This window comes from Dermacentor albipictus, chromosome 3 (genome assembly GCF_038994185.2).
Source record: "Dermacentor albipictus isolate Rhodes 1998 colony chromosome 3, USDA_Dalb.pri_finalv2, whole genome shotgun sequence".
Lineage (NCBI taxonomy): Eukaryota > Metazoa > Arthropoda > Arachnida > Ixodida > Ixodidae > Dermacentor > Dermacentor albipictus.
This window is the reverse complement of record NC_091823.1, coordinates 102,918,572-102,936,083: the sequence shown is the minus strand read 5'-3', so window position 1 is coordinate 102,936,083 and position 17,512 is coordinate 102,918,572. Positions and strand designations below refer to the sequence as shown.

Here is a 17,512-nt window from a genome sequence, read left to right as displayed (position 1 = left end):
ACGCGGACCCACTTCTGCACACCGGCGGAGACGCCAACACCGCGAAACCAATGTATGCGAGCAAGAAACTACCGAGAAGCTCGCACTGCACCTCGGTGAATGTGCAGCAATGCGAAGGAAGACGAACAAAGGGCCCACGTGGAAGATGACGAACCGCAGGCCAGAGGCGCGCCTGTCGTGAGAACTAGCTGCGTCGGCGATGCGGGCGTGCTGTAGTACGTACGTGGAACAACAATGCCGCCAAGAATGAATTACGTCGCCGCGGACCTGGCTCCTCCGCGTGTTCAGTCGGTGATGCGCAGATGGGAGGCCGAGTGTCTTCGGAGCCGGGTGCGCGTGTTTGGCGTTGACGGACACCCGCGACAAACCCCGCGAAAAAGAAACGGGGGGGAAAAGCCATGAACGAGAAATGCAGCTGCGTGGCCGTGCCAAAGCGATATTTGATGATGGCCCTTGTGATTATCGGCGTTCAGGTGGTCATCTGGCAGACTGTCAGCTACACGGCGTACTGCGTCAAGGTTTGTGAGACTTTTGGTCAACATTAAGCTGTGTGTCGCGCCACTGGAGAGTCACCATCGACAGAGCTGAGATGTTGCGGTCGTCGATACAATGGTGTTGGCAATGGGGGAAGTGGGGGAATGGTGATGACGGTACTCCCTGTAGAGGCAGTAAATATACTTGGCGAAACCTCATTCGCATCACGCACAAAGCTAGAGAACAGCGAAAAAAAAAGTTAGATTAACGCTCAGTGGTTCTGTAAAAGAGTAATCTGCTTGGGCTGCTTGCTGAAACATTCTTTCGTCTAGGAAAAGTGGTTCAGTAGCAGCCGACCGCTGCGTATACAGGCGAGAAAACGAGGAGTCCGTTCTGTATATGTGAAGGCCAGCATTTTGACCTTGCAGCACACGATCTACAACAGTAATTATACTGTTGGCTGGCACGGAATGCAAATGCAACGCTTAATCTTTCGCTAAGTCTTCTAGAATAAGGGAAGCAATCTTGATTATTGCAATAGCAATTGTATGAACACACCAAGCAAGCAATGTTTTGCCGTTGTTGTCGGTGTTGCCCTGCGATTCCTAATATATTTAGGTATAATTACGCTATGTGCTTATCCATGACGTGTATGCGGGCTAATACTCCTGTATGCTGACGACACCAACGTTTTTTTCTGGCACTAATGTATCAAAATTAGAAACAAATACGAATAACTGGCTGCGCGAACCTTCCGAATGGCTAAACGCAAATTAATTAGAGTTGAATACCAATAAAACAAAGTACGTCCTTTTTATAGCTCGTAATAGCGTCGCTAACAATCTTTCCTCATATTTACGTAACGCCGTGATAGAGCCTCTGGACTGTATTAAATTGCTAAGTGTGTTTTTTTTTCGCGAGAACCTGTCACGGAATACATATATTAATTACCTTAAATGAAAGCTATCTGGAGCCACCCCAACATTATGGAAACTAAAATCTAATTCCTAGGAGCAATTCTGACAGTCTATTGAAGGCAGGCTATTGCGTCATCAATATGTGGGAGTGAGTACACGTCCTTTTTTGTTACAGCATTCAAACTGCGATGGTCGACGCAACATCTCCAAGATCCATCTTTCTTTTTAACAAGAATCACTGGAGTTGCCTGCGGACTCGCTGACTCTTGTACACTCCACTTTTCATCATTTCGTGCACTTGTTCGTTGATAATCTGGCACTCTGATGGTTAAACTCGATATGGCTTTTGTCTAATCGGATTTGCCGAACGCCTGTTCATGGTATGGCGTGTTTGAGACGCGGGGATTGCAGGCATTTTGTCCTGCGCAAAGTCGAATACCGAAACCTGCTTCGAAAGCACACCCACTAACGTTCGCCGTTCACTATTGCTGAGCGATTTACCACTGACAAAAGGGCCGTTTCCGAACTGTGGCCATCAGGTTCTTCCAGCATATCTGTAAGTTCAGCCACTGATAAGGACGCGTGTTCCCTGGCAAAGGCTAATTTCAAGCCGTCTGGTAGTGTAAAGGGCTCCTTAGAACAGTTTACGGTCCATAAGCCAGTGCGTCCGCCTTTGATCGACACCACATAATGTGGCACCAACACATTCTACTTCACACAGTTAATGTGCATCGGTTCTACGGTAGCATCGAAGCTGTCGGAATCGGCGCCGCAATAGACAACGGGAACAGAAACGGTAGATGATGCAGGTACGACCGTATCACCACAAACACAGTGTAGCTTCGCGATCCACAGGGTTCTGCAGGAGTCCTGATGGAATCCTACCACTTATGAATACTTTCCCTGTGCGGCAGTCGACAGTAGCACCCCACTCCCGCAAGAAGTCGATGCCGAAAATAGCATTATGGGTAGACCGAGGAATAATTACAAACTCTTTCCCTATAACATGGCCTCCCAAAAACACGTCAGCACTGCACACACCAATAGGTCGCCAACGGCTCGCCACTCACTCCACAGAAATTTGAATCTTCGTCCTATTTAAACAAAACGTTTTGCCCTAACACGTCTTTAAAAGAGACACTAATGGTCGAAACTGCTGTGCCTGTCTCCCCCAGAGCCACCACAGGCGCATTATCTGCAAGAATGAAAATGCTCACTTTGTTTTTAAGCATCAAGCATCATTTCTGTCAGTAGCACGTCTCCAGCGACCTCACCTCCATCGGCCACGCTAGCTAGTTTTCCGGTGACGAAGGGGACGTGTTACGACGCAGTGGTGAAGGAGAACGGGGAGCAACGACGTTGCTGTGGGGTTGTCAAACTCCTGTCAGGTGCCTGGGAGCGATTCCGGGAGTGATTACGGCAGCTGCTCGGCCAATACTCGTCGCCAGATGACACGTGTGCTGGCCACGGGGCACCATGGGGCCGTTCGGAGGCAGGTGAAAATTCTGAGGGCTGGCCATACCACGTGGTCATACGCTGGTTGAAAAACCGCGGTATATGACCCGCGACACCGCAGGAGTCAAACACCGGGAGAGGTCGAAACCTTGGTTGTTCGTCGATGAACCGGATAATATCATTTTCCCTAGTCTAGTGGGTTGGTTCGCGGCATGTGTCACGACGATACATCGGGCGTCGAGAAGGCGTGCGCTGAGCGCGTTGGTCATAGCGCGGAGCCGGAAGGCGTGTTGTCATCCTCAATTGTGGGGCTGCGCCGTACTCTACGGCTGCTGCGTTAACCATCGGTTGCCAAGGGGCCGAATGTGGCGTGATCATAGCCTCACGTGACGTGTACACGCCATCATGGTTAGCAGTTGAATGCAACATGTCTTCGCGGCGGGAAGGTTCCTCGCGGACAATCTGTCAGATAGTCGAAGGAAGGTCGAGGCCAGGGCTCGTGTCCACAATGGCAACCGTCGTAACGTTTGCCAACCGACCAAACTTTGGCGTAATCCGATGCGTCTTGAGCATTTCAAAAGTTCTGAAATCCCAATGACGTCGGACACAGAACTGAGGCTTTCCTTTCCAATTAGAAAATTATACACACCCTCAGCCATTCCGTTCAGCAAATATCCAACTTTACCTTCTTCCAACATGCGATCACTGACCACCTTGCACACCTTTACCACTTCTTCGATATATGTGGCGCATGTCTCAACTGGTAGCTGCGCCCGTTGCGACAGTGTCTGCTCCGCACGCTTCTTTTTGTCTACGGTAGTCCCCAAAACACGCTTTTAACTCTTGAACACAAAGTTCCCACGTCGTATGCGCGAGCTGCCCCGCACCTCCACCACTTTGTTGCGCGCGAATAAGACCGTTTGTCGCCCTTACGGATGAAGGGGGCCCTTTACTTTATGTCGCGAAGGTCAGCGCAAGAGCGGCCAGCTGGTTGACGTACCAAAGACGTCCGCAGCTTTGTAGGCTTATGCTCTTATTTCCGTCGATTTGTCAGAAATTTTGCGTACATTGCTTGGCCTCTGACTGAACGCCTGAAAAAAGGCGCCCCCTTTTCATGGGGTCCTGACCAAGCTGCTGCCCTCCAACTGCTTATCGCCCTGCTCACTACTCCACCAATTCTTACTCACTTCGACCCATCTGCTCCAACAAAGGTCCGCACAGATACTAGTGGCTATGGAATTGGCGCTGTTTTATCTCAGTGTCAACGTAGGCGTGACAAACGCAACACCTAGCGTGCTACTGCGGCATCATGCGCACCCTTTCGCCCGCTCTACTCCCTCAAGGCGCGCTCGTGCCATGGAGTCGCAGCCAATGTGAATTTAGGTGCCGTTTTCCTGCTACAGACGCCGGATGCCGGCTCAATGAGCCGTTGGACGCTTTCGCATACAAAAGGCATTAGCATCCGGTTTAGTTGCTGAGTATCCATACTGCTGCGTGTCGCCTGCGTCCTTTATGTGTTTTATCTTGTGAGTGCTGTTCTACCAAATGATAAAAATTACCGGTGTTCCGCATGCTTGACTAAATAGCCATTGAGAAGCACTGTCAATGAAATCACCAATGCTCATTTGAGCTGAAGTAGAGCGGCAATCAAATCTTCCAGGTAGAAAATAGTAATCACCGACTTTTCAATCTCCAGATCAGTAACTGACCCAGTTAGCAGCCGTGTTTCTAGTTGTGATATCGAGCTATACTTAGTGTTTGCACTATTTCTTAATGCCACGTGTGTGTCTCATACGCCTCCGAGAAAGTGCGCTGAGCTGACGTTTTACTTGTCATAAATTTTTAATTTTGGGGGTGAACTTATTCGCACGGATTCGCGTCATCTTTTCTTAAGCCTCTTGTGTGTCATATGTCTAAAAAGGTAGGAAAAAATGCGGCCCAATGCTTAGCGAAGCACAACAAGATCTCCCTATCAACAGCCGGTATTTGTCGGGTGCATGCTAGATGGCGCCACAATAAAGTGCCTACGAAAACACAGAGCGTAACCAAGGCGGGTAGCAAGTGCGCTTTCTAAGCGCAAGTTCGTCGACGGGCGGGACAATGTGCACCACTTTAAAAGCAAGGGCACGTATCTCCGTATTACGGTGAACAAGAGACGCCTGAACTTGGTATCGCAAGTCCTTTCAGTTTCAGCTTTATGGGAATAGCCTAAGTGAACAAAAAAGCAAAGTGCACGATTTTTTGCGAAATTAGATACCATCGAGGGTGCACGTTGCGACGACGGCATAAAATTGACCGTTCCTGGGTGGCAGATTGGGCATCGTTATTGATGGAGTTTTGTGCGCATGTTGCAGTGGAAGGACTACTTCCCGTACCAACAGAAGGAGCCTTTCGTCTACTCTCACCTGGTGGGTCTCCTGCTTTCGTTGCTGCCAGCCTCCCTGGTCAGTGTCGGCTACGGCGCCAACAGGTACGTGTTCACTGGGCTCACTTTGCTTTCGCTAGGCATAACCCAAGCGTCTTCCAAAATAATGTTAGCTTGAGCTGCATTGTCACACCCGTGGGCGCTGTTAGCCTGAAGCCGTGGCCTCCGAGATCGCACCAGTGCACCTTGCGCACCAACGTAAGGTCAGTGTGATCTCGGAGGCAATGGTGAAACGAACGCGGGCAACTGTTCTTTTTTTTACTCCTCGGTTTATGTCTGCGCCTAGCCTTCCTTGCCATTTGTGTCCTTGATGGACACATGTGGGTCGGAAAACATCCGTGTTATATCTGTTGTGCCTTTTGGGGCAGTTTCGTACGCGAGGACATTGATGCAAAGGAATCGTGCTGTCACGCAGCCAAGTCATGGAGCGGGTTCATCGCCAAGCACCACCAGTAAACAAAAATCTCTGATGTCTGTCTGTCTGTCTGTCTGATGCGCCCGTAGCTTTAACAAACTTGTAAGTATTAGGCACGGCATTTGCAAAAGTAGAGTGACTAGTTCGTCAACTATCACTAACCACTTAGGGCTACTGCGGAGGTTACGAAAATAGGCAATGGGCAACAACGCTGGGTGGATTTCGGTTTCTATATGGACATGCGGTGCGTTTATTGCTTTACAGATGCCGCTATAAAATGTAAATGGGTGATCAGTAGATGAAACCTGTCGACTGTAACCTGGCTGGTTTACCTGCATAACGAAATAAGTTTCCTGTTCGCCTTCGAATAATAACAGAGCTTAGCGGCACTTGCTGTCGCGCGAGAGCTTTTGGAAGTCTGAAGGGTCACGAGCTGTGAGGGAGCGCTCGGGTGTAGGAGAGCCCCCGATACACGCGCACACCGCGGTGCGTTGCGCGCGGTGGAAAACGGCGTGCTCACTCCCCACCTTCTACCCTTGTGCCAGTGGGATCGAGCCACCATCCTCGCACGCTTCAACCTCGCACGCTTTCTCGCACCTGTAGCATACGGCGCGTGGCAGCGGTGTTATCGCACTTGGACTTTATACGGAGCACCACAGCAACGCCGACGCCCGAAATGTGCCTGGAGTGACCATGTAATTGCTTTCGCAATAAAAATCGTCGCTAAACAGACAAAAAAGTCGCCAAAGCTAGCGAGAAAGAGAGAGAGAGACAGAGAGTGGAAAGGCAGATGGGTTAACAAGACGCTATCGAGTTTCCGGTTTGTTACCCTGCGATAGGTTGTCATAGGGCTTGGAAGGTGGGCAAAGCGAGAATGATAAAGAAAAGAAGGAAAGAAAATATAACAGCGCGGCTGCTTGCACGACTTTCTGATGCTATATGGTAAGTCACGTCGATGTTGCGAAATTCGCTATTTCTCTTAGCTATCGGCGTCTTTTGTCCTCCACAGCGGCATTTTTCCGATTACGCGAAATCCGAGGGTGTCGCCCAACGCAGGAACGGGTGAGCTGTGCTCTAAAAATAACTTTGTAAACTGTGGTTCTTCTGAGCAGCAATAACGTACGTCCACTATAAATAGCGCCGATTGTATCCACAGCGAAATTGGAGAGTGGCTTTCCCTAGCAACCCACGAGTCCGCTAACCACGTCCACATCCACGTCCACATCCAACCAAATCCACGAAACTGAGTTGGCTATATCGGGGAAGATCTATCACCCTCCTTAAGGACACTGGTCCTGACCTCCCCAGGATGCTTTTTCGTGCGGCGTTCATCGCGAGCAGGAGCGCAACTAACCTGGGCCGCATGGGACTCACTCTACCAGCGGGCCAACATGGACTACAGCGCATACCGGCAGCGGGAATTGAACCCGTCCACCTTCCCCTATTTACTAACCGGCAAGAACGAGTCTCGTTTAGATGGTCGAATTCTTGGGTTCTCGTGTACAATAAGGGTAGTTTAAGCAAAGTTACTTCGTTGTTTTATATGTTCGGAATTACGTCTCTGCGTCCGTGTTTTTTTTTATTTCTCTAAGAAATTTTAGTCAGGGTCCACTGTAGACATAATTGCTCACATTGAGTCGTCAGCCACGTTGTCGAAGGTTATTTCGGGGAAAATTCCATCAAGGTGTATTGTGTATATGTTATGGCTGAACCGAGTAATGATGCTGATGTCGCTGTTTTCATGGGCATGCTAGGGTGCCTTGATGTCCTCCGTCGCGGAGGGCGAGGAAGATATTGTTATGTGTAGCTGGAGCCCAATACTATATAGAATTAATTTACAAGGAAGCTAACGGAAGGCCAAAATGGCGACGCTATATCAAGCGGGGCCACGTCGTCTTCTTCCTCCTCAGCACAGCCTCACTGGGGCGGCTGCTCCGTAGCATCACCCCCGGCAGAAGAAGCACCGTCCTGGTGCTTAGTCTACAGATCCGCGGTGAAAGGTGTCTGGTGTGGCTTTAGTCTCGCCACCTGAACGGTGTCACTTGCAGCCGATGATGACGCTGATAGGTCGGCGGGGATGACTTCATACGTGACATCGGTCACTTGTCGCACCACACGGTATGGGCCAGTGTAGCGCGACAGCAGCTTTTCGGAAAGGCCCACAAGTCGAATGGGTGACCAGAGAAGCACCACAGAACCCGGAGTAAAGTGTACGTCGTGATGGTGGCAATCATAGAGGCGTCTCTGACGCTCCTGTGAGGCCTCGAGACGGGTGTGGGTGAGCTGGCGCGCGTGGTCGGCGTGTGCGATCGCGTCGCTGGCGTATTCAGTGGTTGAACGTGTAGCCGAGGGCAACAAAGTGTCCAAGAGCAACGCGGTTTCTCGGCCGTATAGGAGATAGATTGGTGAATAGCCGGTGACGTGATGAATTATACGCGAACGTTACATATGGTAAGTGAAGATCCCAGTCGTCGTGGTTGGTCGCAACGTACTTTGAAAGCATGTCGGTGATGGTCCGGTTGAGGCGCTTCGTGAGTCCGTTGGTCTGTGGGGGGTAGGACGTGCTGAACTTGTGCTTTGTCGAGCAGGAGGGGAGAATGTCCTCGACGACTGCCGACAGAAAGCTGAGGCCATGGTCAGGAAGTAATTGGCGTGGAGCACCGTGCACTAAAATGATGTCATAGAGCAGAAAGTCAGCAACGTCAGTAGCGCAACTTGTCGGGAGGGCTCTGGTGATTGCGTGCCGCGTAGCATAATCAGTAGCGACGGCGACCCATTTATTTCCGGAGCCCGAGAGAGAAAACGGTCCAAGAAGGTCTATACCAACACGGAAAAAGGGTTCCGGTGGGATGTCGATCGGCTGGAGACATCCAGCTGGAGGTGTGCAGGGCTTCTTTCGGCGCTGACAGGGCTCACAAGCGGCAACGTAGCGCCGCACGGAGCGGGCGAGACCCGGCCAAAAGAATCGACGGCGTACACGGTCGTATGTGCGTGAGACGCCCAAGTGTCCAGCCAAGGGAGCGTCGTGAAGCTGTTGGAGGACAGTCGAACGCAGGTGTGATGGAATTACGTGCAGAAGGTCAAGGCCGTGTGGATCGAGATTGCGGCGGTATAATGTCCCCTCCTTAAGGAGCAACATCCGGAGAGAGGCGTCGCCAGGCGTTGACAGCAGATGGTCGATGAGCGCTCGTAATGAAGGATCGCGGCGTTGCTCGTTGTCGATTTCAAGCAACTGGGACACAGAGAAAACGCAAGCGATGGCGTTCGCATCAGCCGGTTCGTCGACGGGGTAGCGGGACAAACAATCGGCATCCTGGTGCAAGCATCCTGTCTTGTATACCACGGAGAAGGTATATTCTTGCAGGCCTAACGCCCAGCGAGCGAGTCGCCCCGTGGGGTTCTTGAGCGAGGATAGCCAGCAGAGCGCGTGGTGATCAGTGATGACACAGAGGGGGCGTCCGTACAAGTATGGACGAAACTTCGCCACAGCCCACACAAGAGCAAGGCACTCGCGCTCTGCGATTGAATAATTGCGCTCAGCGGGTGATAGAAGTCGGCTGGCATAGGCTATAACACGATCATGTCCACGCTGGCGTGATGCTAACACTGCTCCTATGCCGTGACCACTGGCATCAGTTCGAACTTGCGTTGAGGCAGACGGGTCAAAGTGGGCCAGAATTGGAGGTGTGGTAAGGAGAGTAGTGAGGTGCGGAAAATATGCGGCATGGTCAGGTCCCCAAGAAAATGGGGCGTCTTTCTTCAAGAGGTCGGTAAGAGGACGTGCGATGGTCGCAAAATCCTTCACAAAGCGTCGAAAATAAGAGCACAGATTACGAAACTACGAACGTCCTTGGTAGACTTCGGAACAGGAAAGTTCGTAACGGCGCGAATTTTGTCCGGATCAGGTTGCACGCCTCTGGCGTCCACGAGGTGTCCAAGGACGGCGATTTGGCGGCCATTGAAGTGACATTTTGATGAATTCAACTGGAGACCGGCGCGGCGGAACACGTCAAGTATCGCTGAAAGACGGTCTAGATGCATGTCAAATGTGGGCGAATAAACGACGACGTCGTCCAGATAGCACAAACAGGTGGACCATTTGAACCCCTGAAGCAAAGAGTCCATCATTCGTTCGAAGGTGGCGGGCGCGTTACAAAGACCGAAAGGCATCACCTTGAACTGATAAAGGCCGTCAGTGGTAATAAATGCAGTCTTCTCTCGGTCCATGTCGCCGACGGATATCTGCCAGTAGCTGGACCGTAAGTCGATAGAAGAAAAACAGGTGGCACCGTACAAGCAGTCTAGAGCGTCATCAATACGTGGCAAAGGGTAGACGTCCTTTTTTGTGATTTTGTTCAGGTGGCGATAGTCTACACAAAAACGCCACGTTCCATTCTTCTTTTTCACAAGTACGACGGGAGAAGCCCAGAGACTTCAGGAAGGCTCGATAATGTCCTTTGCAAGCATCTTTTTGACTTCGTGTTGGATAACAGCTCGTTCGGACGCAGAAACACAATATGGACGTCGGTGAATATACAGGGTTCGCATCGCCAGTGTTTCTGCGATGGGTCACGACGGACGTTTGACCTAAGGGTCGATTGTCAAAGTAAAAAATGTCGCGATAGCCGTCGAGAACGCGGCAAAGGGCTTCAGCTTGAACAGGTGTAAGGTCAGAGGAAACCATCTTCTCAATGTCGACGTCAGTACCTTGCGATGACGTCACGGTATGGGCTGAGCGGTGACGATCTTCCGCTGTGAATGGCTCGATCTCATCATCGTCCAAAGCGCTAATTATAGCCAATGAAATCCCCTGAGGCAGAACTTGAGTGGTTAGCGCGCAATTGACAACGGGAAGGCAGGTGCGGTTGCCAGTAATTGTCAGCACAGTGTGCGGCATGGTAACACCATGTGCAAGCATAACTGCCGGAATTGGTGCGACCACGTAATTACCGTCAGGTACAGCTGGTGAGGACAACAAGTCAACGTGCGTCACAGATTGAGGTGGTAGGCGAATAAAATCCATGCAGCTCAAATGGCTTGAAGGCAGGTCCACAGGGTCGGCAAGAACAGGCAAGTCAAGGCGAAGTGAGCCTGCCGAACAGTCAATGAGGGCCGAATGATTGGCAAGGAAATCCAGACCGAGAATGAGTTCGTGAGGGCAATGCTCGATGATGGTGAAGAGGACGACGGTGTGTCTCTCAGCAGTGGTGAGTTGGGCAGAGCACATATGCCAACAATAGCGGCAGTCCCTCCGTCAGCGACTTGTACAAATCGGTTCGGGGCGGGCATCAGAACTTTCTTGAGCCGACGGCGAAGAGCAGCACTCATAATGGACACATGCGCCCTGGTGTCAATCAACGCGCACACAGGAACATTGTCGACGAGAACGTCCAAAAAATTCTTGTTCGTGGGTAAGGTGAAGCGAGGATTTCGAGCCAATGTTGTCTTTGCAGCATCACCTCCAGAAGCTGCACTGTCTAGTTTTCGGTCGGGGGTGCGGCGAGTAGGTCGGAGAAGGAGCACGGCGTGACGGGGGTGAACGAGATTGACGACGGGAGGAAGAAGGCGAGCGGGAGTAGCGGCGTCGTGTCAAAGGTGTCGCAGGCTCAGATGATGGAGCGGGCATAGACGGGCGAAGGAAAAGGACGCGCTAGAGGGGCGAGGGTGGAAATCGGGAGAATAGCGTATCGGAGAAATCCAGCGGCTGCGGCAGTGGCGACCGACATGTCCAATGCGTCGGCAGTTAAAACATATCGGCTTGTCGTCCACGGTTCGCCATTCGGAGGGGTTGCGCTGTCCGTAAGAGAAGTAAGAACGCGGTGGGGACGTGCGGGGAGAAAAAGGTTCCGAGCGTATGGAACGAATGGATTGCAGGCCGACGTTGGACAACTCTTGACGGACGACGGCCTGGATCAAGGAGATTGTCACCGGAGAATGATCAGGTGAGGTGAAAGAAGGGGCCGCCGGTTGTGCCGCTTCGACCTCACGATGAATGATGCGGGTCAAGTTGTCACATCGTGACGGCTGGTGGAAGAGGTCGTCACAGGATGACGTAGCAGCTGTGTTGGAAAGTCGCGTGATGTGCTGGGATACCCGGCGGCATTTAGCATGCTCGAGACGGCGGCACTCCTTGAGGATCGCATCGATGCTGGTGACGTTCGTAAACACCAGTAAATTGAAGGCGTCGTCAGCAATGCCTTTAAGGACGTGATTAACCTTATCGTCCTCAGACATGGTCGGGTCAGCCTTGGCACAAAGGGCCAAGACGTCGAGAATGTACGACACGTAGGACTCGGTCGACCTCTGTACACGTGTGGCAAGGGCTTTCTTGGCATTGACTTGACGACCGAACGGATTGCCAAAGAGGTCGCGGAGCTTCTCTTTGAAGAGATCCCAGCTCGAGATCTCCTCTTCGTGAGTCTGGAACCATGCAAGTGGAGCTCCGTCGAGGTAGAAAAGAACGTTCGCAAGCATAATAGTCGGATCCCACCTGTGACTGGTGCTGACACGTTCGTATAAGCGGAGCCAGTCGTCAACATCAGGACTGCCGACTCCGTTGAAAACACCAGGATCCCGAGGGGGGGGAGTCGGCGACGTAGGTCGGGGCTGCAGGCGGAGACGCTTGCGTAGATGAAGTGCCGCCGGCCGGAGCCGAAGTTGCACTGTCGCCGTTGCGACCGCTGCGAAGCTCCATGACGGGTACGGGGTACGTCCGCCTCCACCAAATTAATGTTACGTGTAGCTGGAGCCCAATACTATATACAACTTATTTACAAGGAAGCTAACGGAAGGCCAAAATGGCGACACAATATTGTTGTTGTTGTTGTTGTCCTTAGTGGCCGTGGCACATACCCACAGTGGGGGATTGGCCAAGAATCGGGCGGTTTAATTAGGTGCCTAAAAATAATAATGATAACAAGGGAGTTAACAATTTGGGCGTGTGAGTTTAAAAGTAAACGTTTTGTGTTTGGAGAAAAAAGGAAATAATCAGATCAAAACCGGGTATAAGATAATAATAATAATAACAATAATAATCAATAAAAGATAAGAAATAAAAAAAAAGCTATGGTTGGGAGGGAGAACGATCAATCTAACATGGAAATCGATTGGTTTCAATGAGGTAATTTTGGATCGCCAAGCAAACATTTCTGTTGCTGAACCCAACAATGTAGGCTCCAAAAGACAGGATCACAGGCACTGATAAAGTTAAACCAATAGAGCGAAGCGGGATTTCAAGCAGTCGTTTTCTTATAATAGAAAAACGTCTGCAAGACAACAAGAAATGGTCGATTGTCTCCGCTTCGCCACAGAATGAGCATAATGGTGAGGGGACCAGACCAGACCTGTGGAGGTAGAAGTTCAATGCAGGTATACGGCAGCGCAGCTTCGTGATAGACACTTCAATTTTCCGTGTTCGGCAAAAATCTCTGTTCCAAGGGTGCAGGAGATGTCCGTAATCCGCAGAGTTAGTAATTGCGGAGCCTGACACTGACTGTATAATGATACTCCTGCGAAATCTAGCTGCAGTAACATAAGCAGTCAAAGGGCAGCAAGGAAGAATCGGGCCACTTATCGATGCCTTGGCTAGAGAGTCTGCAATTTCATTAATGATTAGTCCTTTATGGCCAGGCACCCAAATCAAACGCACGCTTCTCAAGTAAGCAGGTACCAATGATTGAAATGTCCTCATCACGCGAGAATCACTAGAAGCAGTAAGGGATGAGCACAGTGATAAAGAATCAGTGACTATCACGGCTGACGTAATTGATGGTCCTAATTTGCGTAATGCCAGCACCACGGCCATGAATTCGGCTAAAAAAATCGGTATGAAATCTGGCAGTCGAAGAGAAAATGTCCAATCGAGAATCGGGGAAAAAATTCCTACACCTGACTTTTCTTCACATTGTGAAGCATCTGTAGCAATTACAACGTTTGTTTGAAGGTTTTTCAGATGATCTTGCAATATACCGTCTAGAATATGGTGTGGAAGTAATTTTGCGTTATTAGGAAAGATGTCATCAAATTGAATATCCGTGGCAACAGCTCTGTCGGTAATAGGAAGAACATCGCATATGCGCACGCCCAAAGAGTCAAGTAATTTTTGGACAAATATAATTTGCGGATTATGTAGTCGCGGCCAGATGACACCGAAAAACAAAGCAGGTTGTGAAATAAAGATTATTTGGGGATGACGCAGTGGTGATTCGTAAATCCTTAAGAACGTCTGCACCGTCAGAAGCCGGAACCTGCACGGAAGTGGCGGAACACGGGATTCTAGATAAAGAATAGAATTTGCAACAAATTTAGGAAGACCTAAACACAGACGTAATGCTTCTCTTTCTAAGAGGATTAGAGGACGGGACATGTAGGCTGGAGCTCCAGAGAAGAGCACGCAACCAAATTCTAGTACAGGACGAACGTACATACGGTATATCATTAGGAGTGTATCTCTTCTCAATCCTATTCGACGACTGCTCAGCCTACGCAATATGCCAATTGCACGGGTACCTTTCCCAGTCAAATGATCTATGTGTGAGCGCCAGTTGAGAGAGGCATTATAAATAATTCCGAGGTATTTAACAGATTCCACCTGTGGTATGTCTTGAAGGTGGTAAGACAATGAAATGTGCACTATGTCACGTATCGGAAATACGAGAACAGCACATTTGCTGGCATTGAGGGTGAAGTGACTAGTATCTAACCACCTCTCCAGATCATAAAGGTAAGTTTGCAGCCGTTGGTATAGCGTGTGGATGTCGTTTGCAGATGCAAAAAACGCAATATCGTCTGCATAAACATAAGTAGTTATTTCTTGATGACAAGGTAATGTGCTCATGAGAATATTAAAAAGTACCGGGGAAAGAACTGAGCCTTGCGGTACGCCTCTCGTTTGTTTGTGTCTAGAAGAAGAAACGCCGCTTGCGTAGCAATAGAATTCTCTTTCACCTAAGAATGACCGAATCCACGCTACTATATACCCAGGAACACCACAGGAAGTTAACCGATTGATCAATATTGTGTGCTCCACAGTGTCGTATGCTTTAGCGATATCGAGCGTCACTAAGGCAGCGTATTGCCTATGACGTCGAGCGAGTTGTATTCGGCTTTCTAAGTCGACGTGGGCATGCCAGATGGAGCAGCCGGCCCTGAAACCAATCTGACAGGGACTAAGAAGGGAATTATCATTAACAAATTTCATGATGCGACGGTGAAGGAGCCTCTCAATGAATTTTACTACGTTTGATGTAAGCGCAATGGGCCTAATGTTCTCTAATACATACCTGCCTTCTTGTTTCTTAAGCATCAATATTACCTTGGCAAGCTTCCAGTGCAACGGAATCCATGCATATTTAATTGAATAATTCACCAGGTCTAAAAGAACGCTAGGCGATTCCTGTAACAATATTTTTAACATTGCATTTGTGACGCCATCAGGGCCAGGGGCTGAATTCGGTAAACATAGTGAAGTCTCATTTAGTTCAGCTAAGGAAATTGGAGTAAAGTCATCCCAAGGACCTAATGTAGAATGAATAGCCGGAAGCCTGGCCGTAAATCGATTTTCTAAGCCTTCGGCAATCCCTTCTAGGGAGGCGCTCAGTTCCTGCGGGGTCAAAACAATTGAATCTAATGTTAAGGGTGTTGGTAGCACCTTTCTAGCTCGAAGGAATGAAAATAAAGCACGCTTATTTTTGAATTAGATAGATAATCGTAATGTCTAATATCGTATTCCTCTTTGGCTCGATTAACAGTACGCTTAAATACACCAGAATAAAACTGATAATTTTTCCAATTGGTCGGGCACTGATTATGCAGAAGCGTTTTCCAAGCGGCCTTTCTTTTTCTATAGTCCCGCGTACACTCATTATTCCACCAACGATAAGCGGTGCCTTGAGCCGAAGGGATGACAAATTCAGCTTGCTTCCGGGAATCCTCTAGAATTGAGCAAATGGTTGAAGCGATTTCCTTATCATTGGCATTGGCAAGTTTCGAAACGGCAGAACGCAAGAAAGTCTTAAATTTCGTATGGTCCATAAATGTGCATGCCTTGTAATCTAAAGATGTTATTTGACAATTGATTTCAAATGACACAGGAAGATGATCGCTGTTGGTTGCTGATTCAACCGCTACCCACGACAACACCTTAATGCCAGCGCTACAAAATGTCGAATCTAACACTGAACGGAAGGGTCCTCTAACAAACGTTACTTGTCCTGTGTTCTGACATGAAAGGTGACTATCAATAGACCACTCCCAAAGTCGCTTACCACACAAATCTGTTTTTTGTCCCCACGACACGTGATGTGAATTAAAATCCCCTACAAACAAAATTTCTTTTCTACATGCAGCCACAGCCCTATCAAGTTGACGCGTACATTGCACACCGATGGGGAAATAAGCATTTATAATTGAAAATGGATGGTATCCTGGGAGACATAAATCTATGGCCAAAATTTCACAGTCGCAGTCCATGATTTGAAAAGAAATTTTTGCCTTGTGACAAATTTTACTGGAAACAAGTATCATTAATCCTCCACCTCGCGAGTCTCTATCTAATCGGAAGGACCGAAAACCTTTTAAATGAAAATTTTTCTCTGGTGAAAGCCACGTTTCTTGAAGAAGTAAGATATCTGGATTGAATTGAATAGATAGGCAAGATAAATCTGTTGAAGCTAAAAATATAGAACGACAGTTCCACTGCAGCACTTTCAACTGTCCAATGGTGTTGAACGCACAGCAGCGGCAACTGCCGCCTTTAGAATACTTTCTGTAAGCACAGGAGTTGGTTGACTCTTTTTCGATTTTGGTTTCATAGTTTTTGAAATTGGGGACCCCATACGTTTGGGAGCTCGAGTGTCAAGTTCCATGTCTGTGACAATAACAGTGTCTGAATAAGAGGGCTCATCCTCGCGTGTTTGGACTAGCGCAGTAGTGTCTGTGGAATATTCTTCAACTGTGGAAGGCGTCTCTACCGCGTTGCTAGGCGTTCGAGGTGTGGCGTTAGATACTGGGCACTGCATTGGTGTCCTAGTTGGCTGCATTATTTGCATCATGTGACTGGAAATGATTTGCGCTAAGCAGTCAGAGAGACTGGATATCAATTTATCCATCGCTTTAGCCATTGCTTTTTCCACAGCAGAGTCAATTGCTTCTGAGAGGTTAAGATCCATGCTCGGAGTGTTGCGCGCTGTAACACCAGAGTATCCGAAGGCCCTGTCTTTGATAACTGAAATTGCATCTCTTCGGGAGCAACGACGGCGGTCGATTATTTCAAGAATTTGTATTTCTTGAGCGCGAGCTGAGCAGTTCGAATAGTCTGCTGGGTGTTCTCCCCCACAGAGGCAGCACTTTTGAGATTGAGTAGAGCATTCACTTGAAGAATGGCCATCCCCACAGGTGCGGCAACGCAAGCTAGACTTACATCCTCCTGCACTGTGCCCGAATCTCCAACAATTCTTACACTGGATTGGACGTGACGCAAGCGGCTCTACACGGAACACAAGAGGCCACACCTTTATTTCAGATGGACATGATGTGCCCACAAACGTTGCAATAACAGATTCTGTCGGAACCCTCTCGTTATTGGCCAGTCGATTGCAACGGTAGATGGCAATGACGCCTGCTGCGGATAGCTTGTCCAGGGTTTCAGTAGGACTTAATCGGGAGTCTACGCCCCGTACAAGACCCTTGGTGCACGCAAGGTGAGGCGGAATAAAAGCACTCACCGGGGTGGAAGCGAATGAAGTGCATTTCAAGAGGTCTTCTACACAGGTCTGGTCGGGTGAACGACACACTATACCTCCCCGTCCGAACGCTCGTACATCAGTG

The 17,512-nt window shown here is 49.3% G+C and overlaps 1 protein-coding gene across 1 annotated transcript in view; it reads left to right on the top strand.

Annotated features, from left to right (window-relative positions):
* Positions 1-315: 315 nt before the first annotated feature.
* Positions 316-17,512, top strand: part of LOC135913373 (vesicular glutamate transporter 3-like) — a 57,840-nt gene continuing 40,643 nt past the window's right edge. Inside the window, exons 1-2 of the mRNA XM_065445973.1 lie at positions 316-518; positions 5,201-5,316. Of these exons, the coding sequence (XP_065302045.1) occupies positions 399-518; positions 5,201-5,316 (236 nt within the window). The 5' untranslated portion in view covers positions 316-398. The remainder of the gene's footprint in view (positions 519-5,200; positions 5,317-17,512) is intronic.